The sequence below is a fragment of the Falco naumanni genome, chromosome 4 (genome assembly GCF_017639655.2).
Source record: "Falco naumanni isolate bFalNau1 chromosome 4, bFalNau1.pat, whole genome shotgun sequence".
NCBI classification, from domain to species: domain Eukaryota; kingdom Metazoa; phylum Chordata; class Aves; order Falconiformes; family Falconidae; genus Falco; species Falco naumanni.
The window spans coordinates 102734052-102756581 of NC_054057.1; the positions used below are offsets into that span (position 1 = coordinate 102734052).

At 50.3% G+C, this 22530-nt stretch overlaps 2 protein-coding genes across 8 annotated transcripts in view; one reads left to right on the top strand and one right to left on the bottom strand.

Annotated features, from left to right (window-relative positions):
* The first annotated feature begins 153 nt into the window (after positions 1–153).
* On the top strand, positions 154–6054 carry DNASE1L3 (deoxyribonuclease 1 like 3). 3 transcript variants are annotated; one of them, XM_040592820.1, is made up of 8 exons: positions 154–433; positions 2093–2181; positions 2749–2841; positions 3121–3233; positions 3786–3898; positions 4259–4416; positions 5310–5406; positions 5662–6054. In XM_040592820.1, exons 1-8 carry the CDS (start codon positions 302–304, stop codon positions 5788–5790), a joined length of 924 nt encoding a protein of 307 aa, XP_040448754.1. In that variant the 5' UTR covers positions 154–301; the 3' UTR covers positions 5791–6054. The 3 variants fall into 3 exon arrangements, with proteins under 3 accessions (XP_040448754.1, XP_040448756.1, XP_040448755.1); XM_040592822.1 differs by lacking the exon at positions 154–433 and adding an exon at positions 1774–1909; XM_040592821.1 differs by lacking the exon at positions 154–433 and having other exon boundaries at positions 2091–2181; positions 2701–2841.
* Positions 6055–15560: 9506 nt separating this feature from the next.
* FLNB (filamin B) overlaps positions 15561–22530 on the bottom strand; it is a 73799-nt gene continuing 66829 nt past the window's right edge. For 4 of the 5 annotated variants that reach the window (XM_040589251.1, XM_040589250.1, XM_040589248.1 and 1 more), the window contains 4 exons: positions 21904–22080; positions 19228–19446; positions 18080–18283; positions 15561–17366 (listed from right to left, as the gene is read on the bottom strand). In XM_040589251.1, coding sequence (XP_040445185.1) covers positions 17179–17366; positions 18080–18283; positions 19228–19446; positions 21904–22080 — 788 coding nt within the window. In that variant the 3' untranslated portion in view covers positions 15561–17178. The remainder of the gene's footprint in view (positions 17367–18079; positions 18284–19227; positions 19447–21903; positions 22081–22530) is intronic. The other variant, XM_040589252.1, reaches the window with a different exon arrangement.

A 22530-nucleotide genomic window follows, 5' to 3' on the forward strand; every position in this document is an offset into this window, starting at 1 on the left:
AGTAGGTGCCTCCCTGTGGGGAGGGATGCTGGGGTCTGGCAGAGCAGTAGCGGTTGCTCCTCCAGGGTGGGGAGGTTGGCTCGGAAGAACCAGTTTTCCCCCAAGGCAGAAGTTCAAAGTCTCCATGTTGCTTTCAGCTGGGAGATGGAAGCGAGGGGAAGGAGGAAATGGCAATTCCTGTTCATGTTCGTGATCGACACAGCTGACTGCTCAGTTTGACCTCCCAACTACCACAAACACACACACACATATATATTTATAGGCACACTCACAGCAACTCATTTTGTCCAAGTCCCTGAAGATGTTGCTCTTCATCTTGCTTTTGCTCTGCAATTTCAGCCCATCTCTGAGCCTAAAAATCTGCTCCTTCAATGTGAGGTCTCTTGGAGAAACTAAAATAGCCAGACCTGAAGTCGTCGATGCCGTGGTAAAGGTATGTTCATTTGCCTGGATGGGACAGACATTGAGCTTTCCAAAGATTTCTTAGTTGCATAATGTTGCACTTTTTTACCTTTTTGTAGTTGAATTTCAAGTAAAAGCAACGAATGAATAATTAAATAATGTTATACTCTTACAGTAAAAATCAGCCTGTGGTTAAGTAGGATGTTTGCTGTTATTTTAGCTTGCACGGGAATACAACAGAAACAACATTTGCTGTTTCTTTTGGAAATGGAGTTAGGAAAGGAGGAAAACCTCTGTGCACAGTAAAAATAGTTTTCATTTTGAATCCACAGAGCTTTATTTTGTGATACATTATTTACCTTGTTTATGTGCTAATTATTCTGAAATATTCTTGTATAATTAAACATATTCTCAGGACAGCAGAAAGTATCATATTAGAGTGTGTACAAAATTGAAAAGCCGGGCTGCTGATTTATTAAAATAAGCCCTCACCACCAGGCTTCCTCTGCAGCAGCTGAAGATAACTCAGCTTTTTAAAAGAACCATGTTTTTGATTTGTAGCTTTTGTAAGTGCTCTCCAAGATGCCACAGTAACGGAGGACACGGTGCTGGGTGTTAGCAGGGTGGCTGTGCGTGCCGAAGGGCAGCAGTGAGGAATGCCACCATTTAGCTGGGTTTTAATCCTTTCACTGCAAACTGCTGGAGAAGAGGGGTTTGCTTGGGGTTTTGCGTTTCTAGACTGTTCTTCCTGTACTGTCAGCGCCGTGGGCAATATATTAATTTCTACAAGTTTCAGGGGGGAAAAAGGGGCTTTTCCCCCATGAGTATCACCCATAACATTTGAAGAGCAGTAAAACTGGGGGAAGAAGGAAGCCCCTGAGCACGCCAGGGTGTGGAGTGAGCCGGGCTTGCCTGTGGGGAATCCCAGCGCCGGCAGTGGGAGCTGAGCGAGGCTGGGGCAGCCCTCCCCCCACCCGGACACCCTGCAGCCCCTTGCAGCGCTGCAGCCCACACGTGCCGGGACCCTGTTTTCAGACCAGGGGTTGCTTTGTGCTCCACAGGCTATTTCAGAGGGGTCTGCAACAGATGACTGGGATGGGCAAACGCTGACAGCATGAGCGGCTTTCAGAAGGCATAGCATAGCCGCAGGACCCTAGGGGTACGTGCACCAGAAAAAGGATGAAAACCATTGCAGCTGGTTGATGATAGACCCTAATGGCTCCTCTCAGTGCCCCCAAAACCTCCTGCCACATCCATCTGGGCGCTGAGTGAATTGGGATGCTTGTGTGCAGCACCGGTCCAAAACAGAGAAGAAAACCCATGTGGGAAGGGCAAGGAGGAGCAAGAAGCGTGACTGAGTGGGTAGGGGGGCACAGGGCAGCACCCCGGCAGTGCTCTCGCTGCCCCTTTCTCTCCAGACTTCCTCCTCAGCATCAAGCCCAGGAGTTTTTCAACAAACTCGAAACTGCTCTGCCTCCAAGTTCCCTCTCCCAGCTCCCGCGAGGGGGTGAGACCGCTTTGAAAGCAGAAGGGCTTTGCTCCGCTGCCCACCCCCACCCCAGCTCCAGGGCAGACACTGCTTCTTCCATAAAGGACTTCTCACGCACCAGTTACCACTTCTTTCTAACCTCTTTCTAACCCTCCAAAACCCACCAGCATGCAAACTTGCTTCTGCTTCTTCCCCTTGCAGATCATTTCTCGCTGTGACATCATGCTGCTGATGGAAATAAAGGAGAACAAGAACCGGATTTGTCCTTTCCTGGTGGAGAAGCTCACCAGGTAAGGTGGCCATGGGCAAGTAAGCAAATATTGGGAAAGATGCTTGGCAAGAGCCCTACCTACTCTGCTCAGCGCTGCCTTCTGGGGCGAAAGCTCAGGGTCTGGGCTCCGTCCCAGCCATGGAGGCAGGACCCCAGGACCCCAGGCTCTGGCAGCCTCACTGAAGGCCAGGAGCAAAGCCAGCTCCAGACCACTGTAGGACATGTATTTTTCAATCAAAATAACCAGGTTAGATTCAATTCATTAAAGATTAACTCTTGAAGGAAAACAGAAGGGAGGGACGGGCCCTTGCCTGGCTAGCGGCAGGGCAGCCCCTTTCTGCAGGGTTGGGGGCTGCTTGGGGTTGGGGGCTGCCTGTCTGGAGTGACGGTCCGGAGGGAAAAGCAGAGTACACCCAGCTGAAGGAGGGACAGAGGCTGCAATGAGTAGGGAAGGGGTATTGTCCCTACTACCTGCTGCTGAGGTCAGGCAGGCAACATCCCCTGCGCTTGGGCACAGGCAAAATTATCTGCTCCTCAGCCCCTTGTGAATGCAGAAACAAAGGCAGCAGCACCGCTTTCCTTCCAGTCAGCTGAGGGGGCCGAAGGAGGACTACAGCTGTGTGGTCAGCGAGAGGCTGGGAAGGAAGAGCTACAAGGAGCAGTACGCCTTCATCTACAGGTCAGCGAGCTCCCCTTGCCACCAAGCCAGCCCCTCACCTGCCCTCCCGGCTGGCAGCCTTGTAGAGCCGCGGTGGTGGCTTTGCTCCGAGGGAGCTGGAGAGGTGCAGGCTGCATGGGTGGGATGGGCTGTGCCTGGGTGTGGGGATCATCCCAGGTGCAGCCACCAGCTCTGTCCCAGACTAAGGCCTGGGGGCTGGACCAGAGCATGGAGTCAGTGTTAGATGTGTCCCAGCGAGCTGCGAGCGTGCCATCCCCTACCCTGTTTATCCTGCTGCAGGCGGCATCTGGTATCAGTGAAACAAACCTACCAGTACCCCGACACCCAGCCCGGGGATGAGGATGCCTTCTCCAGAGAGCCCTTCACCATCTGGTTCCAGTCTCCAAAAACCGGTGAGATGTTTCAGAAACAAATCACTCGCCCATCGACGAATCTCACGCAGCAAGAAAAGCACCAGCTGGACCCGAGCGCGTGGTGGGGGCAGGCGAAAGGGGCCGCATCTTGCCCCCTCCCCCTCCCCCCCCCAGCATTTCCCTACAAGAGCAGCATTCAGCCCTTGGGGCTGCTGCCTCTGGCATCGCCCACAGCTCAGCACACGCCGCAGCCCCTGGAAAGCTGCTGCCGTGGGCAGTGGTGTGGCAGATGTGCTCCGTGCTGCCGGCGTGGCCATGGGAGCAGCGATTGCCGTGGGTTTTTCCATATTGGAGCGGGGTTTGCCTGGTCCTGGCGCAGCACCTTGTTGCATCGCAGCATAACTGTGGCTGGGCAGCTGGTGGGGGGCACGGTGCGATTACCCAGCAATTGCCTCTGATCCACAGCCAGGGCAGAGGCTGCTGCTTCTTCAGAGAAACCTTCTTGCTTCCAAGTTGGTCTCTTGTTTCTTTGTGATTCATTGTGTGCGTAACCATTACATTTTTTTCCTGTTCTTTTGCCATGTTTTTAAGCTGTCAAAGAGTTTGCTATAATCCCTCTGCACACCACACCGGAGACAGCAGTACGGGAGATTGATGAGCTCTATGATGTGTATTTAGATGTAAAACAGCGCTGGAAAACTGAGGTTAGTTGCCACATCTGTGTTACTAACAGCGGCTTTGGTACTGAGTCATCTGGCACACTATTCTCTATTCCAGCCTGATAACCTTAAAACCATTAATAAACCCCAGATTTTGAGTACTTCTTTGATGCGTTTTCACCAAGTTCTCCACATTTTAATCAGTAAACTTTGTGTAAAATCAGTAAACCAGCATGCCTTGGTGGTGCACCCAGCAGAAAGGAGAAGCCCCACTGCACCCAATGAGCGCTTGCTATTTGAGCTGTAATGGCTATCGGGAGCATCCTTTGACCCTAAACATCCTTGCCAGTCTTCTTTTGAAGAGCTGTCCTCATTACTACTTTTGAAAACCCCTCTGCCTTCCAGAACTTCATCTTCATGGGAGACTTTAACGCTGGATGCAGCTATGTTCCCCAAAAACAGTGGAAGAACATCCGGCTGAGGACTTACCCCGAATTCATCTGGCTAATTGGTGACAAAAATGACACAACAGTGAAGAGGAGCACAAGCTGCCCATATGACAGGTAAAGGTTTCGCTGTCAAAGCATTCTCTGTTTACCACTCTCAGAGAAAAAAAAGTATATCGAAAGGTGTCAGTGACTGTCAGATAAAGCAAATGTGCATGAGGCCTTCAAAGATAAAACAGTGTCCAGGGGGAAATGAGATCTGAATACTTCTAGTCAGGAGCACACAGCACTTTGCAGGCTGGTTGGCAAGCAGTTTTGCAGAAAGGGCAAAATTTCATGCAAGAACCAGCTGTTGCTGTGGCTTAGGTGAAGATAAATGCCGGGCAGTTATGCAGCGCTTCTCATCCACAGGGAGCCCTGCAGACACCCTGGCAGAAGGTGCTGCTGCACCTCCCTGCTGCCTTTGTGCCATGGTTTTGGCTCTTGCATTTGTAATTTGGATTGACAAATGCAAAGTCTGGTTCTGCTCAGGAGGTGGGACATGCCTTCCTCCGGGCACATGGCAAGTCGTGCTGCTACGTGCAGCTCCCTCAGCAGGGACAAATACATCAGCCTGTTAGAGCCCAGAGTAAGTCAAGACTTAAATGTCTTGCAGAACCAGCTTCTGGATCAAAGCAGGACTTCACTGAGACTCCAGTCACTGGCTTCCTATGATTTTTGTATCCAAAGTACAGCTTTGAACTTTGCAGCACTGTTGGGGTGGGTTTAGATAGAAGTAATTTGGCCAATGCACGCAAGATATTTAGATGCCTCACTGCCAAGGAAAGCAATCAGCCAGACTCAGCAGGAGGCAGGTGCTGACATCTCTGAGTGGGCAGCCCGCGGGTAAGGATAAACCATGTGCAGCTGTGACTCCATCAAGGCCACCTCCCTGGTCACTGGCTCTGTGCGGCTTGGCTGCTGCTGGCTGTGCACATCATAACAGCACCCCCATTCCTTGCTCCTTGCAGGATCGTGGTCAGCGGGCAGAAGCTCATCCATGCCATCGTGCCACACTCTGTCAGTGTCTTCGATTTCCAGAAGAACTTTCAGATGACTGAGGAGCAGGTAGGCACAGCGCCGCCTCTGCAGCAGAGGGGCAAGAGCTAACACAGGGGCTCAAAGCCAATGCTATCCAGGCAGTTTTGAACACAGTCTTGGCCATAAAACCATTGCAGCCTCCCAAAGTGATGCAATGCTAGCATTGCACCTCCCGCATCCACCACTGCACATCCACTTCCCCACCATCCCAATGAGACCCCCTGGGGCAGGGTTTGGCGAGAGCATGGTGGCCAGCTCCCAACCCCTCTCCTTGTCTTGTAGGCACTGGGGGTGAGCGACCACTTCCCAGTAGAATTTGAGTTAAAAACAAAAGGTGGCTTCTTCAACTGGCTGAAATCAAAGTTCTCCAAGAGGAGGAGACCAAGAAAGAGCCGCCACTCAAGCTCATGAGCATGCTGAGACCTCTCAAGTGGTGTGGAAATACACAGATGCCAGCAGATCCTGTAGAAGACTAATGTAGATATACTTAACAGCAAGTGCAATATTTAGTGGAAAAAACCCAAATATTTTGTTAAAGTTCAAATATTTTGGGTGAGAAGGCAAATTAAACCTTCAGGTTATTTTCCTCACAGTATGCAAAAATAAATCAGTTAGAAGCAGCATACTATACTTACTGTATTGACAAATAAAAGGAGCTACTGCAAGGGTAAAAAACTTTCGTGTGCTTCATCTCTAACACCTGAAGGGCAGGGACCTCCATGCGTTCTCGTTCACGGGGGCTCTGCAGCTCTGCCAGGGCAGGATTAAAACAACCTTTCTGCATCGTGTGCGTGTGTGTGTGTGTGTGTGTGCTTCAGAGCTGCAACCAGAGGTCTGTGCCTGGTGATTTGCAGTTGTAAAATGTTGTTAACTTAGATTACTTGCTCCGCGTGGGTTTGAAACTGCTCATAGCACCGGGGGCTTGGGGCAAGGCAGGAAGAAAAGGCAGAGGGACAGGCAGTGAGAGCCCCTTTTCTGCACTAACCCAGTCAGGAGCAGGAGGAAGAGAGCGCTGGTGGTTCTCACTCCTGCCTGCCTGCCAGCTGCCATCACCTTGCCTGCAAAGCTCAGGTGAGAAGTCCTGCAGATCCCAGGTGACAGCACTGCCAACAGAGAAGGTCATAAAACTTACATTAAAATATGATTTCAGCATCCTGACACAGAAGCGAGCTGCATTTCCCCCCACCCCAAAACCTCGATGACCCCCAAAGTTCTCTGATGAACCAGACTTTAATGATGATTATTTAACACAGTGGTGCAGGGATCTGCTCTCTCAGCTCAGCCCACAGGCTGTATTTGAGTGCAGACCAAACCTTGTCACACAGATGGCATCTGAAAAGTGGGAATGATCCAACTGTCAGCAGAGGCAAATGTTCACCTCCCTTCATCAACAGCCCCTGGTTTGTCTGCTGGTGGGGCAGGGAGGGAGGGCTAGCAAGGGAGACAGGCTCTTAGGGGAGGCAGACAGTTCGGCTTTTGTGAAACTCACTGTCCAGGGAGAAAGAATTTGAGGAAAGAAACTAAATTGAGAGTAGGTTATCCCAGGGGTGTGTGTGCAGGGCAGACAACAAATCCTCCAACTTTCAGTAGCGATTAATCTTGAAACGATACAGCATTTCATAAGCTCCCTCGGTTATACTCCAGTCAAGGCAAAAGGAAAGAGACTGATTTAGAACAAATATTTACATTAGGATTTTTATAGAAATGTCAATGTCTGGCTGACAGCAGCAATGGTTCATGTAAAGGCTGGAATCAATCTAAGTCTGTGGCTTTGCATCTTAGTCCTACGTAAGTCCCTACTCTTTCTTGGCTTTCAGAAAGAAGCAGGGCGCAAAGGAATAAATCACACTCCAGGAAAGCAATAATGGATATATTCAACCAAGAAAAACACTTAATTACGGCCAGGTTTTACTGAAAATCTTTGTCCTTATTTGCAACATCAAATAGAATCAATCCCTTACCCAGCATTTGAAGATAAGAGGTGTGGCTGGAGAGCAGCTGCTGCTGTGCTGCAGCCTCAGGATTCGGTCTGGAGAGGCTGGCTTGGCCTGGCGTGGAGTGAATTCTCTTCAGAGCAGCTGGTATGGGGCTCTGCTTTGGGTTTGTGCTGAAAACAGCCTTGATAACACAGGGATGTTTCTGTTATTGCTGAGCAGCTTGCACAGAGCCAAGGGCTTCTCTGCTCCTCACCCCACCCCACAGCGAGGGGGCTGGGGGGCACAAGGAGTCGGGGAGGGGGGGGAAGACACAAGCAGGACAGCTGACCCCCACTGACCAAAGGAATATCCCATACCATATGGCAGCACGCTCAGCTTATAGACCTGGGGGAAGGAGGAGGAAGGTGGACACATTTGGAGTTAGGACGTTTTGTTTTCCTGAATAACCGTTACCCACGGTGAAGCCCCGCTTTCCGCCCTGCTTTCCCGGGGACGGCTGAACACCTGCCTGCCATGGGAATGGGTGCATGAATTCCTTGGCCTGCTTCGCTTGCGTGTCTGGCTTTTGTTCTACTTATTAAACTGTCTTTATCTCAACCCATGAGTTTTCCCACTTTTACTCTGCTGATTATCCCCCCATCCCACCAGGGGGGAGTGGGTGAGCATGGGGCTTAGTTCCCAACTGGGATTAAACCACAACATGATCCTGTTACAGAAAGGCTAAAGGTTTGACTGGCAGAGACATCTTAATGCAAAACGATGCCCTTCTGTGAAGAGCTGGGATGCACTTTTGTGGGGCTGAAGGCACACAGAGGGCATCTACACATGGTTCATAACATCTGATAGGGGCTGGGCAGTGTCCAAAGCTTGTACAGTCAGCACAGTCAGTCTCTATAGATATTCCTGTCTCTATTCCATATATTCATTAGACAATACTACAATTACATCCTAAAATGTTTAACAGTTCATGTCATCTCTAGATTTTTCTCACATGGGGTATCATTACCTTGCTGTCCCAACTGCAAAGGTGGTTTTAAGTTGTTGCAGCCCGCAGGAGCCTCGATGTATTCTGCAGCCAGAAAAAAAAAGTTTCTTTTGATGAATGAGGCTTCTTGAGCTTTATTTATGATCAAACAGAAGTTTTATGCTGGGAATCTGCAATAGCCTGGAAAGACTGTCTCATGCAAGCCAGGTCTCAGATCATGGCTGGGAGAGAAACAAAGCAGCTCTTCAGAAGCTGAAAACTCCATTTCCTCCACAGCAGCCTTGGGTAGGAGAGGACACAGAGCAGATAGGGTTCAGCTGAACAAACAGTGCTAAGGCCCCCAGTCCCTCCGGTCTGGGTCCTTGGGAAGCCCTTCTCCAATGCATGATGCTGGAGGCATCTTTATGTCCCGCAGACCCTAGGTCTCCACCGTCCCACAGAGACCCCCTCCCCAGCCCCACAGGAGGTGCCTGCTGCCCTGCACAGAGGTACAGCCAGGACTGCCCCTCGCCCTGTGGAAACCCATGTGAGTATGGGTTTTACTGCCCTTGGAGAGTGAGTCCCTTGGCAGGGAAGTGCCCTTGGCAGGACAAGGCTGTGTGTGCCTCCTTTTGTCTCCTTTTAGGTACTGGCAGCAACAGAGGACACAGTAGAGCTGGTACAAAACCCCACAGGGACCCATCTGGCTTGTGTGTTTGGGGTCTCTGTGTTCTCAAACACAGACCGATGGAGCATGCACTGTGATTGAATATGCAGCGTTAGAGGAACATTAAAAAAATTATATTTAAAACATTATCGAACATGCTGGGACGTACTATTTAACAAACTGCACAGAAGGACAGGGGTCAGCGGGACCAGGCTCTGTCCCCTCTCTGCATCATGCAAGTGTCCCCAGCTCTTAAGCCCTTCGGCACGGCAACACCTGTACACAGCACAGCCTTGCTGATTTGGGTTTACATTGATGCTTGCTTCATGTTGCTGAAAGTTCAGCTGTGTACAAACACACACAGACACGTGCAGTTCAAGCCTGAACACGCTCTGCAGCTCCTGCTGCTTCCTGGGCAGGTGGGCAACGGGCAAACAGGGACGGGTGCCAAGGCCACCGCCGGTGGGGTTGGGGTGGGACCCGCGGGCATCCTGTGCCTGGCTACACCGGTGTGTCAGCCACGGACAGATGTGTCCGCCACGGACAGATGTGTCAGCCACGGAGAGGCTGCGTTGCCCGGTGGCACAGCAGGGCTGGCAGCACCGACAGCAATCGCAAAGGCAGCAGAATCGAAGCACCAGCCGCTGCGGGACTACCGGGGTCGGCTGCCCCGGGGCCGGCGGGGCGGCGGGAGCAGCTCGGTGCCCCGGGCTGCCCTTGGATGCCCACTGATAAGCACCCGCGGCGGAGGAGCGGCGGGGGCTCCCTGGGGGAGGGTCGCACGGCGCCCACGGGGACCCTGCTCCCACTCCGCTATCGCACAGCGCTCAGGCTCCCTGGCGGGGCCGCTCTCCGCCGAGCAAGCCGGGGCGGTGCAGCGCGGAAGGCGAAGACAGCACTCGCCTTTATCCTAGGTGTGTTCGAAAGGAAAACGACCGGGAAAGGCAGCGCCCCCCCCGCCCCGCTCCCCCGGGGCCCCGCAGCCCACCGCCCGGGCCGGGGCCCGCGCCCCCTGCGGGAGCCTTCGGCGGGGCGAGCGCGCCCCCTGGCGGCAGCGGAGGGGCGGGCGGCAGCGCCGAGTGGCGATCCCGGGCGGCGGGTGTGTGGGGGGGCGGACAGCGGGCCGGCCCGCAGAGCCCCCCGCCGGGAGCCGGCCCGCCGCTGCCCCCACCCAAGCGCCCCTGGCCTCACTGCGTCCGTACATGAGTTTTGCAGCAAAAGGGCGGCACCGGTTTGGGCCCCGGCGCCGGCTGGCTCCTTGCCCACCGTTATCCCACCGGGAAACCATCGCAGGGCCCGGGGCACACCCACGCAGGAGACCCCTCGGTGTCCCCTCGCCACAGCTGCACCAAGAGCATCGGGGCGGCTGGCTGAGCCCCGCAGCGACCCCAGCCCCCCGGGATGCCTTCCCATGCCCCACTTCTGCTCGGGGGCGGGGGTCGTACCTGGTCCGGGGGCGGTGTGAGTGACCCCTCCCCCCGCCGTGCCCGCCTGCGGCACGTGCTGCCGACCCCCTTCTCCGGGGCTGGGGGATGCTGCCATTTGTACGGGGGCTCCTGCAGCCCCCGGCCCACCAGGTTTAGCCCCTTCCCCTCCGCCACCCCAAGGATGGGGCGACCCAAGCTCTGTCACCTGCTATAAAGCCCCGAACGCCCTTTCTGTGCAGGCTGGGTTTCCAGGCGGCGCGAGAAACAAGGTTAAATAGTGCACGTGACACTTTACAGCACCTCAGCCGTCGGGGTTTGCGGAGTATTTTCAGTTAGTCGGGAGACAGATTTATAGGAATTAATTTCCATACTGGCAAAGGAACCAGAACGCTTCCCTGAAAAGCTCCGCAAATGCCGGTGTTTGAGCCGTGACCGCTTTCTGTGCCTCCCAGCCGGGAGGAGGGCCTGACCCCAGCCATCTTCAGGGAAGCCAGATGCAAAATCCTATCCTCAAAAAAAAAAAAAAAAAAAAAAAAAAAAAAAGAAAACCCCCAGCAGGACATCACTGTCAGAAAGCACTGTCAGAAAGAAATACCCTCCCAGCACGGCCAGCTCTTCCGTGGGGCTCAAAGGAGGCACAGGCTTCCAGCTAAGCACGGATACAAATATTTGCAGTACAAAGGTCCTGCAGAAAGGCAGTTCATCACAGGGAAGAGCTGCCAAACATACCACTGAGTCCTGCTAAATTGTATTACGCCTATATTAATTTTTTTTAACATCGCATATATTAGCCTTTCATTCATGTTATATAAAGAATGTGCTTTAAATCCCAGCCAAATTAATAGAGACATGAGCTATAAATCCAGCCTGATTTTAGTGACAATGGCTTTTTTAAGCATGCAATGTAAATTCACAACTATGAAAATTAACTCTGAAAGTCTGAGAAATTCTGAAAAGCCCATTTAAAAGCATTTTCCCAGGAGGCGCTGGGGAAACAGCCCCACACAAGAGGGAGAGCTGGCAGCGGGGCTGTTTTGATAACCTGCGAGAGGGACCTGCTGAATATTAATGAATTACTGCAGGCTGTGGTGGAAAAAAATTGATGTAGCCCATCCTGCTGCTTCCTCTCCAGCTCAGATGGAGGCATGAGGATGTGGCACCTTGTGATGGGATGGGAATATCTCTGAGTTCCTGTAACATAGGGAAAAATTCTTTTTTTAAATAAACATTTGCTTACAGGAGTTGGGGAGTTTGCTATTGGAAGGTGTGGGGACCAGGCGGGTTTGCTGCTGGCCCACAGCAATACAGTGGGGCTGGGCACCATCCTACACCACCACTGCTGGCGGCAACACTTCAGACACTCCTTTCTGCTACTTTGGATGTGGATAGAGGATGTATAAAATAAGAAAAACAACCAGGAAAAATAACAATAAAAATAAAATCCTCCCAGCCAGCTGGCACAGAGCAGAGAGTAAACAACCGGCGATGCTGACGGCAGCTTTGCGAGACCCCATTCCCTGCGCACCCAGAGCTGCCCCTCACCTGGCAGAGGCCAAACTGGGCAACCAGTTTCATTTGGCCCATGGGAGAGAGCAGCGCAGGCAGCTGTCGTAACAACAAATGCTTTGGAAAGAGTCTTTCCTCAAACAAAAAACACTGTCTAAAAAAGCATCGTGCCATTCCTTGAATTAAGAGTTTCGTGTAACTCCATCCCAGTTTCTGTCAAGTGATGTCTGCTTATATGTAACCACTTTGGACAGGCTTTTAAATGTGACTAATACGTAGTTTGCTTCCTTTTTTTAAGTAACAAAGGTGCATTGTCTGTACTGCAAGTATATTTCTATGTGGGGTAAAAATAAATTGAAAATAAAATCAAGTCAGTTTAAAACAAATACATTTAGAAGTTAAAACCGAGTAGAGAAAAAAGCAGGTTCTGCATTGGAAACTTCACAACTTTGCTTTCCACAGACAATTAGAGGGAAAACTAATTACAGGGTTTGCATAATCTGACCAAAACCAGAGCCCTGCTAAGCGACACCCCCACCGCCTGCATTGCTAGTACACCCGCTCAGTGCTGTTTGGTGGGTAACGGGAGATCCACTCTGGACGCACATGCACAAAGTGCTTTGTGCAGTCCCAGGCCTGGCATGGACTAGAGACTTACTGCCGAGTAACATCACTAGGAAAATTAAGCATACTGGATTATATTTTATACATGTATTTAAAATAATTAAAGGATTAATTTGAAGATTTGAATCATTTAAAGATTTCATAATTTCAATTATTCAAATAATTTTAAGATATATTTTTAAATTTATTGAAGATCATCACTTATACTGATACTGGAAAGGGTGAAGAGGTACTGCCAGCCCCGCTCTGCCTGCGCACCCTGTGGTCAGCCCTGCCCAGCACCAAATGCCCGAGCTGCCCCACGTTCACCAGCACACCCCAGCATGCCCATCATGGGGGCACGATCTAGCCCGTTAATAAAGGCACTTGGTGCTACACCCCAGGCAGCACCACACCAGGTTTATCATCGTGCACGAAGGACAATATAGCAGGTGACAAATGGCAGGAGAACTATTTTACTGGCACGCAGATGCTGAAGATGACCGGCTCTTGGTGGGCCCCAGATAGATCACCTTCCCCCTCGCCCAAGGCAAGCAGCTGAGCAGAAACAGCACCTTATGCTTTTTGCAAGGAGCTCCACTCCTTGTGGCTGAAGCTACTTTGAAAAGCAAATCCCCATGCTGCCAGGGTGGTGCTGGGCCAAATGACAGAGCTGGCAGTCCGAAGGGCGTGCTGCAGCCTGGGGCCAGCCAGCAGCTGGAAGTCCCCATGGCCTGGGATGATGCACAGCCAGGCACTGGAGCCCTGCAGAAGGACGCCCACGGCAAACCAGGACCTTTATGACTGTCAGAGAGCACCTGACAGAGTGCTGTCACGAGCTGCCTCCCCCAGCTAACACGAGACCTCTCGCATCTTTTCTATCAGGCACAATGAAACAAAAGACGTTTGTTCACATTTGTGAGTGGTGCAGAAAGCAAGAGCCGTGCTGGCAGCAGGTTTAAGGACACCACGTGTGTGTGGAGGGGCCACCAACCACCTCACCTGCCCCCAGGAGCAGCCTCCAAGGTGCTGAGAAGCAGTGGGTGCTCTCCTGATTGCATTTCTGTAACGGGGCAGCACAAAAAAAAATATTCTGTTTTGAGTGATGCTCAAGGATACATGATCTTTGCCACATGGCCTCCAGTAACGGCCATCAGAAACAGATGGAGGCAAGGCCAGGGGACACCTGAGGGGTCTGAAGAGGGAACCCCAACAGCTCCCCAAACCAAAGGAGAAGGCCAGTGGGCAGCAAACACAGGTGAGACCCCAGGGTACGGCAGGAACAAGCACAGCACAGGGACAAGAACTGCTACAGGACAGGCTGACTGTGCAGGTTGTAAGGAGCACCAGCTCCACGTCATCTCCAAAAGACCCCTTCTCCTCACCCATCCAGACTAACAAATGCTCCAGGCATCAAAAACCATCAATACCAGACAGGGGGATGGGATGCTCTGGAGAGTTACTGTTCTTAGGCAACTGGTGTGCTGCAGGGACTTACCTTCCACCAGCCACCAAAACATCCAGCGAACCTCCTGGAAATGCAGTGGGTGCCAGCAGGCTTTCCTATGTGGTGGTGCCCTGGCTTATGGGCTGCCTGGGTCACTGGCCACCAGCAGGCAAGTAGCTCCAGCTGGCTACTGAGGGCACTGCCAGATCCAGCCGAGTGCTCACAGGACACTTCGGGCCAGCAGAGGAGGGATGGATGAGTTCCCAGCGGGACTCACAGGTACCATGTGGCCAAATCCTACTGCAAACCACCGCCAAGGAGAGAGATTATAAAAAAAGGACTTAAGTTCAACCAAAGCAGCAGAAAAAAACCACTTCCACAGCTAAAGGCAAACCAAATATGCCAGTCCTCTGTAAATAATGAAGAAAGTGCATCTCATACCATTCCAAGTCTACCTGGGAAGAGGCCCTGGGACACCAGTAACCCGGTACACCGACACCCCAGCCCCACAGCTGCCTGCTATGGTGGGCACTGCAGACTGAAACCTTCATCAAGGTGCCAAAGAACAAAAGCAGAGCACAGTACCCACCAAAGCACTGCTCTGTCACCAAGACTAAGTCAGTCCTCAGCTGCCAGAGCTGGTGGAGTTGGCTGAATGTTGCTACCGAAGACGACCTGCACAGCATCTTCTCACACCCACCACCACCACCAGGTGCTCGCTGTCCTTAGCAAGTCAGTTTTTGTGGCCACCCCACCGCTGTCAGTGTCCAGGCAAGGCAGGACTGCTTACTTGAAGCAGAGCTTAGCTTTTGCTGGAGGTAACCTCAGGCAAGGTAACAATCAGGGTCCATCAGCCTCACAGACAGCTCCCATTAATCTCAGCTAATGTTATTAGACCAAGACGCCAAGTGGTAACAGGCAAGAGACGGCCAGACGAAGCAGGGTGCTGGCAAACAAGGGTTACGCAGGCTCAAGGCTCTCCAGGTTTATTCAACCCCAGCTGTATCCAGGGTTATTTTTTTTTTTGTTTTGTTTTGTTTAAAAACATTAAATAGGAGGTTCAGGCTGACGTAGCACAAAGCTAATGAAACACAGCTAACTATAAAAAGGAAATAATCTGATAAACCTGGGGCAGGAAAGTTCTTGGCAGCCACTGCGCCTCAGGTTTCAGCGGGGCTTCCAGCCTGTTTGGGAAAACATCTGCTGGTTTCCATGGCCGTGCACGGGAGCCGGCCGGTCCCAGGTGCAGCACCGTGCCGGGAACCACCTTCTGCAAACAAGCCCAGCGAGGCCGGAGGGGCCGGCGGGTGCCACAGGCAGCGCCCCGGGATCAGACCTAGAACCTGCCGGCACCGCGCCCTGTGCCGGTGTCGTGCCCCATTCATGCTCTGCCCGCCGCCGCCCCATGTGTTCATGCCATGGCTTAAACTTTTGCTAGACATTTTGGTTTAGGTTAAAAAAAAAAAAAAAAGTTTTAGAGGAAAAAAAATAATGTCAGTGAAGTTATGCTGAAGTTTTTTGTGGCTACCTACACGGCTCGTGGGCCAGGGGTTGTTCGGTCTGCCTGCAGCTGCCGCACGCTGCGGCTTTAGTTTGAATTTTACTGACTATATATGAAAGGAATCCAATGTTGTTTTTAACATGCACATTTTTAATGAAGCAAACATTTCTATTTAATAAGTTATAAGATACAATTTTACAATCCTGCATTTTATTCCAGTTTATTTTGTTTTTACTTCCTAGTTTACAATGTAGTGAGCATTTCACATTAAGGCACAATAAAAAGCACAGTAAAAAAAACCCCAACCTTCTTTTATTTCCCCAATGACTGTGCTGGAGAGTAGTGCATCCACACGGAACTACAGAACCGTAAGTGTGAACTTCTCTCTAGGGACAGACAGTGACATTTCAACAAATCCTACCTTCTCCTAATTGCAGAGTTAAAGCTCATTTGGAGAGTTTACTAAAGCCCCAGCAGCTGACAGCAATTCAGATACACACTTGGGAAGGAGCACAGAGTAATCCAGGACAAACAGACAAGTAATAATGGAAGATTTCACTCCCTGTCCTTCAGCAGGAATGCCTTTTGCAGCGTGAAGCGGATTTCAGGAGAGATGAGCATGCCTCAGGCATGTCCTTGGACCGAGATACAATAAAACCACTCACACCAAAACCAGGTTTGTTGATCGGCATTGCTGTTATCGGTAAATTTGCACACCCGCCCTCCCTCCCACCCCCATACTCAACTACAGATGTGGGGTCCCATCCCCAGGTTGGCTTCTTTGCACCATCTTAGCTACTCGCCTGGCCACAGCCTCCAGGTAAACTGCCGATCACCTCCCCAATACGCTGCTGCGGTCTGACCTGCATCAATTTTGGGTCACGCAGGCGAGAGCTACACCTGCCTTGGCAACTTTAGGGGCTTTATTTAACCCAGCCAAACTGGGGGTTGTTCTTAAAATGAATAAAAAGGGTGTGGGGAGTTACCTGTACAGTGACAGAAATCTCACCAGAATTCCAAAGCTAATTAAAAACCGCATTGCTAGCCCTGTGGCCAAAAAGCTACCTATCTAGATTTACAAAGCATTAACATCGAAAGGCTGAAAGCTTCCAGAAATTCATTTTCAGTCTGCTTTTGGCTTGCTATAAAAGATAAACTTTTCCTAAACGTAAACCATTAGCAAAGCATTTTCAGAGACATTTTAAATTTGAGTGGTAAAGCCACCTTTAGTAGCTTTTTATAATGTTAAGCGTTAAAATTGATCAAGTATACAAAGGCACCTATTATAGTACCAGTTTTACCTCATTTCTTTACAGAAAAGAATTTGAACTGGGGACAGCCGAAGTCATATTCCATAACTAAACCGTAAAGTCTCCAGTCAAATAAAATCAGTAGTTAAGATACCCAATTACAAAGACAAATTCCAGTTCTCAATTAACATCTAAAGCCTTTAACATCCACAAGGGAAATTAGTGTCTATTTATCCACATGATTCTCCAAATGTTAACAGTGACCTGGACAGTACTGCAAAGGTACAATTTGAGGAGGACATTAAATAGATTGACATTAGGTTGGTAAGTAGGATAGAAGTGAAATGCTTGTAAAAAATAGTTACAGAGTTTACTTCTGACTGTACTGAAATGTGAGCCGTGTGTATCTAGATACTGCATTTTGCAACAAGACTGCACCTGGTATAACTCTACATCTGAACTGCAGACACAAAGGTTGACTCTGACGCTCAGCGAGTTTAAGGAACGGTGACATGGAAGGGACTGCCAGGGATGTGCTCGTCACCCCATTTCACCGCCAGAATATAGTCACCCCTTTCCTTGACGACATAAGTTACGTTGTACTGGTGGCTCCCCAGATGTTTGATGGATACCTCTTCGCAGGGTATTGTAGGTCCGTGGACGCCAACTAACAACATATTTGAACCTACAGCAAAATAAGAGACTGTTAGCGCTCCTCAACTTAAATAAACAGGCATAGTTGGACCATAATATATTGGCTCCGTAACACATGGATTCTGTTATTTTAATTCACATAGTGGTAGTCTGAGGTATGGCCAAGTTAATTTGGTATAAGAAGGAATTTTATTTTAAAAAGCCTTCAGCCTCATAGAGGCAAGGGTTTATCTGTGCATTTTGCAAAGACCCTGCAGGCTACCACTATCTAACTAGAGCACAGGAGACATTAACACTGCCCGTGAAGGTGAGCAGGCACTGCCTCTCCAGAACTTCGTTAGAAGTTAATAGCAGAGACCAGTGAACACAGCTGGCCTGTAATCCACCCACCGCAAAGCTTCCAGGTGATGACGATCAGCACCCAAGGCTTACGGGAACACCTTGCATGGCACGCTGCAATGCACCACGAGGGTTGCTTGAATTCAGCAACCTGTTTGTTCTCACGCCATAACCCTGGGGTTTCTTTCAGGTGCACCCGGCCCAGATAAAGCCATTCAGAGAGGAAACAGCATCTTTACCACCTCTGCATTAGGACTGAGTTGGTGAGCACTGTGTGGCATTCAGAGTTTTTCTTTAGAACCGGATCACCACCTCAAGCTCCGAGTTTTAACTTTACAAGCTGGTTTAGGGCAAAAAATGTCCAGTTAAACCACCCTGACATCCCGCTGGTTCCTGTACCCATACCTGCTTTGCTGCAGTCCACAGAGAAGGAGCTCTTCTGACCCACAAAAGCCTTTGAAAGTCCTGCTCCACGGGAAACCACCTTGCTAGCATCCGAGGTGGATTTGGGAATGGCACTATAACAAGTTTCAGTCGATGACCTTGTCACCGACTCTACCAGGATGGAAGAAGTTTCGTTGGCACTGCTTGGGCTAACCAGTCGCTGTCCTGGAAACAGAAAAGATTTCTGACATTCAGGTTCACCCCATCCGAAAGGCATTTACAAGGAGGTTTCAAAACCCTCCTAATGACTAGCATGCATTCTGCATCCAAAATGCATTTTCGGAGAGGAGCAATTTCCTACTTGGGTTTTTAAACTGACATCTTCCAGCAATGCTGGCCACAATCCCATCCCAGAGCCCTCGAGTGGTTAAAGGACCACAGGAACTTCAGGATTCATTAAAGCAAAGCTGGCCACTTAAGAAGAGTTAATTGTGCTCCAATCACCAAATGCTAAAAATGACTTGAGTTGGCAGAAAAGCAGGTGCAATTTTGCAATAACCCATTTTGAAAGCAGAGCATGTCCCAGCCTGGGGGAGCGCAGTCCCTGCCGTCCACTCCCAAGAACATTACCACACCACGGGCACCAGGAGAGGGTTCACTAGCTCAGGGGCAGCAGTAGAAATGAGTTCCAGTCTGTGTTTAAACACAGCACTGAAGAGAGAAAGAGCTTCCTAAACCAGCCTTACTCGCATCATCTAAAAGCCTCCCAGACATTACTGACCTTTGGTTACGTGATACCTGCACCAAAATGAGACCAAGAGGGACAACACCTATGCTACAGGTTTCAGGCTTGGGGGTGGGTGGGAATGGGTAAATAAGCCACATTTCCCTACCCCCAGTGCAAAACCCTAGGGCTAGCTCAGGACTTAATATTCTCCCTTGAAGCTGTTTTACAACCCTCCACTGAGTCAAGCTGGCAAGCTCCGTGACTGATGCTCCTGTAGCCTCTCCTGAGATCCCTCATCTAGGCAGGCTTTGGGGAGAAATGTTTCACTTCTCACGTTTCTGGGCATCTAAACCCGAATGCCACACTACTATCCTGGAGGAACATATTTGCTGAATGATACAAACTACTTCAGGCACACAGTAAATACTGGTTAGCTTTTTACCTGTAACCTTTGCCTTGAAGGGGCTGCCCACTATGTGGTTAGGTCCACCAAATTTAACTCCAATTAAATAGCTTCCTGGAGCCATGGGTGTGTACATGACTTTGTAACCTTCTGGAGCTTCCTGGCAGTCCATTTTCACCTTTGACGGCCCTTCAATTGTAACAGAGAGGGCACCTGGACCAGCCTTGGTCGTGTTAATGAAAAACTCCGACTGCAGTCCTAGAAAGATTTAGCACAGTAAGACACACTCTTCCTCGCACCCGATGTTACACAGGCAGCCTCAGTTATTAACGAGGAACAGCTAATTTGGTGCAAGACAAGGCTGCAGGCAGGGAGGAACAGCACAGCCCCCACCAGCACCCTTGCAAGGGCTAGGGCTTGCCCCGAGCGGGGACTCTGCACCCCCGGCAGCCTCCCCACTGGCACCTTGGCTCCCTCCTCTGCTTGTGTTACATGACAGCGTGGCAGAAGAGGCCATGAGAGCCCTTCAGGACCAAAATGGAAGTAGTTTGGCATCAAAAGACTGGCTTAGAGAGAGAGCTCTTAGAACACGAGCCTTTCTGCTGGGTGCCAGAGCCCGCGCCAGCACAGCCAGCTCCTGCCCCGCTGGGCTCGGGAAGGCTCGGAGCCGTCCCACCCTGGACCCTCAATGAGCAGCGAAGAGCCCACAACAAAGCAAGAGACGAGGGGCAGGAGATCTCCTGAAGGAGACGGGTGTTTGAACTGCTCAGCCAGAGCACTCCAAGCAGTTTGTGGAAACAAAAGATTGTTCAATTACAGCATCTGGTTAACGCAGCTGAATTACTGCTGCCAATACTAAGCCAAAGACACAACGGCAGCAACACAAGAAAAAATTAAGCAAGGCTTTCAGCCCCTAAATAATTTACTGTCAACCACTGGCTTCAAATATTTATGATCTTTGGGCTGTTTTATCAGACACTGCTGAGGAGGAATAAAGTGCTTTGAGCTCAATCAAAACCAGGATGGTTATGGGCAAGTTTATGATAGCTGTGACTGAAGCACGCAAGCGTGGTGATAAACTAGGGAGAGGTTTCTAGCCTCTCCACACAAGAGGCTGTTGCAATGCTGGAAGAACCCGGCTCCCACAAGGATTATACCATCTTCCAATGCCTTAGCCGTAAATCTTACTGGCACTGCCTGCCTGGGAAGTAAGGCAGTCAGCTTGCAACACGCACTGCTCAACCAGAGGAAAATTAATTTCCAAAGGCAGCAAGCTTCACAGCTCCTCACTGGAGACTTCTTGCTCCGAAGTCCCTGCTTTTTCCCTGTGCCCCAAATAAAGGCTTGCATTGTTGGAGGCTGCAGACGCACAGCCCTCCTGGGGGCACGTTTCAGGTGCTCAGCCACCAGCTATTGAAACCTTCACAGTAGATCATTGTTTGAAACGCTGCTCGGCGCTCCCAGGGCACTGGGCTTTTGGCAGCGGCCAGGATCCAACAAGGCGGCACAGAGTAACTTTGCTGAAGTTAAACAGTCTATTTAGATTAAAAACAACCCCAAGCACATTCATAGATGGAGAAAAATTCCCCTGTCCCTGATGTATCAGTGGCTAGTATTAATGAGTGCTTTTGTTTCCACCTATTAAAACAGCATAGGCTACAGTATCTTTATTTTACATAGTATACCCACTTGTTTCCAAAACCAACTGCTTGGTTTCTCCAGCACAGCAGAAGCTTTGACTGAATAAATGCAGCATTTTTTTTTTTTTCAGGGAGACTGAAGGTATGAAATGGAATCCATAACAGACAGCAGTAGATAGGGTAAGAAAAACTAGCTATCACCTTGCACACCAAAAGGGAAAAAAAAATAAATCACTTTTACTCTGCTTATTCACCTGTGTGTAGGGCCCAAGGAAGCACACAATTAAATAAATGGAAGTGCATATCCTGGAATGTTTTCATACTTTCTTACTAAGGCTATAAATCATATAAATGAAAAAAACCCACCCCTAAACCCTATGTTCTTGAGTTGTGAACTATCAGATGGGGCAGCCAGAGCAGATAACTAAAGTGTCAGATTTCCAAGAAGAGTCAGTTCACACACTGCCTCTGAAGCACATATAGCACACTACAATTTGCCGTACTCCCTAGTTTACACATCACGTTACATGAAACTCGGCAATTTCTTAGAGGTGCAAGCATTGGAGAAAAGGTAACTGGGTACACTCTGGTACCCGTTTAAGTAACAGGGGTATACAAGTTAAACAAGACTCCTTCAACCGGACAGCCAGCTCAACATCTGCACTCATAAAAAGCCTCTGCCCGGCATTTGCATTGACATTGAGTTCATGTGCAGAAGGGAGCCTGAACATCCCCGGAGCTCCGAGGAACCACCAGTGTGGAGCTAATCTAACTGGCAAGTCGTAGCCCAGCCACTAACCACCTCAAGTGAACTCGTGCCACAGTTGCTGCTTTACAGGTTTTAAATTCGTCAAAGCTCGGAATAGCCTGCAGACTTGCTAATCGGTGATCGTTCAGACTTGAGGAGCATGCGAGAAAGCAAAATTAGCCTGTGCCTGGGGTCAGCAGAGAGTATGGGTTAGTTCAGCTGCCTTAGCAGGCAAAGTCACATAAACATACGCCTAGGAACAGCTCCTGCCTCTCTCAAAGCCAAAGCGCAAACAGGTCTGTATCGGAGCTGGAAAAGAAGGGTTACCCGTGGTACCGCTCTCCAGGCCGGACCCATACGCCGTGACGAGCGCGGGGTTGCCCGCCTGCCCGGGCTCGCCCACGCGCACTTTGAAGGGGCTGCCCACCACGTGGTTTCCGTTGAACTTCACGTCAATCGAGTGGATGCCGTTTTCATGGGGGATGAACCGAACGGCATACTTATCTGCAAGAGAGAAGTGGCTTTTCTGACATATCAGAGACAACAAATAAACCAGCAATTAAACCCAGCACAGGGCCAGTTAGCGACCCAAGCAAAGCTTCTGTAACGCTTTGACGTGTTTTGGTCCCAGCTTAGGTAAACTCAGCTACACTAAGCTCATATGTAAGTAGGAAAATGCTGCGTTTATCACAGGAGGTGTCACAGGTTGCATTTGCACCTTGTCTACTAGGACCTGATCTCAGCTGTCCTGTAGCCTGCAGGGTGAGTTTTAGGGTACGTGCCTCACACGTGCACTCAGCATGACAGCTTCATCACAGCCCAGCCTGCCAGCGGTCCGGGGAGCGGTGCGAAGAAGGAACGCAGCTGGGAAGAGCAAGCCAGATCTCACCGGCAGGCTGAGCATGCTGCTCTGACACCACAGACACTGCGCCTTTAATAAAGTCATTTAGCAAT

Excerpts from the sequence above, each read along its gene's own strand:
- DNASE1L3 (XM_040592820.1), top strand. The coding sequence starts at position 302 with ATGTTGCTCTTCATCTTGCTTTTGCTCTGCAATTTCAGCCCATCTCTG. Across the intron at positions 2,182-2,748 it reads CTGGTGGAGAAGCTCACCAG|TCAGCTGAGGGGGCCGAAGG; the intron begins GTAAGGTGGCCA and ends CTTTCCTTCCAG. Across the intron at positions 4,417-5,309 it reads ACAAGCTGCCCATATGACAG|GATCGTGGTCAGCGGGCAGA; the intron begins GTAAAGGTTTCG and ends TGCTCCTTGCAG.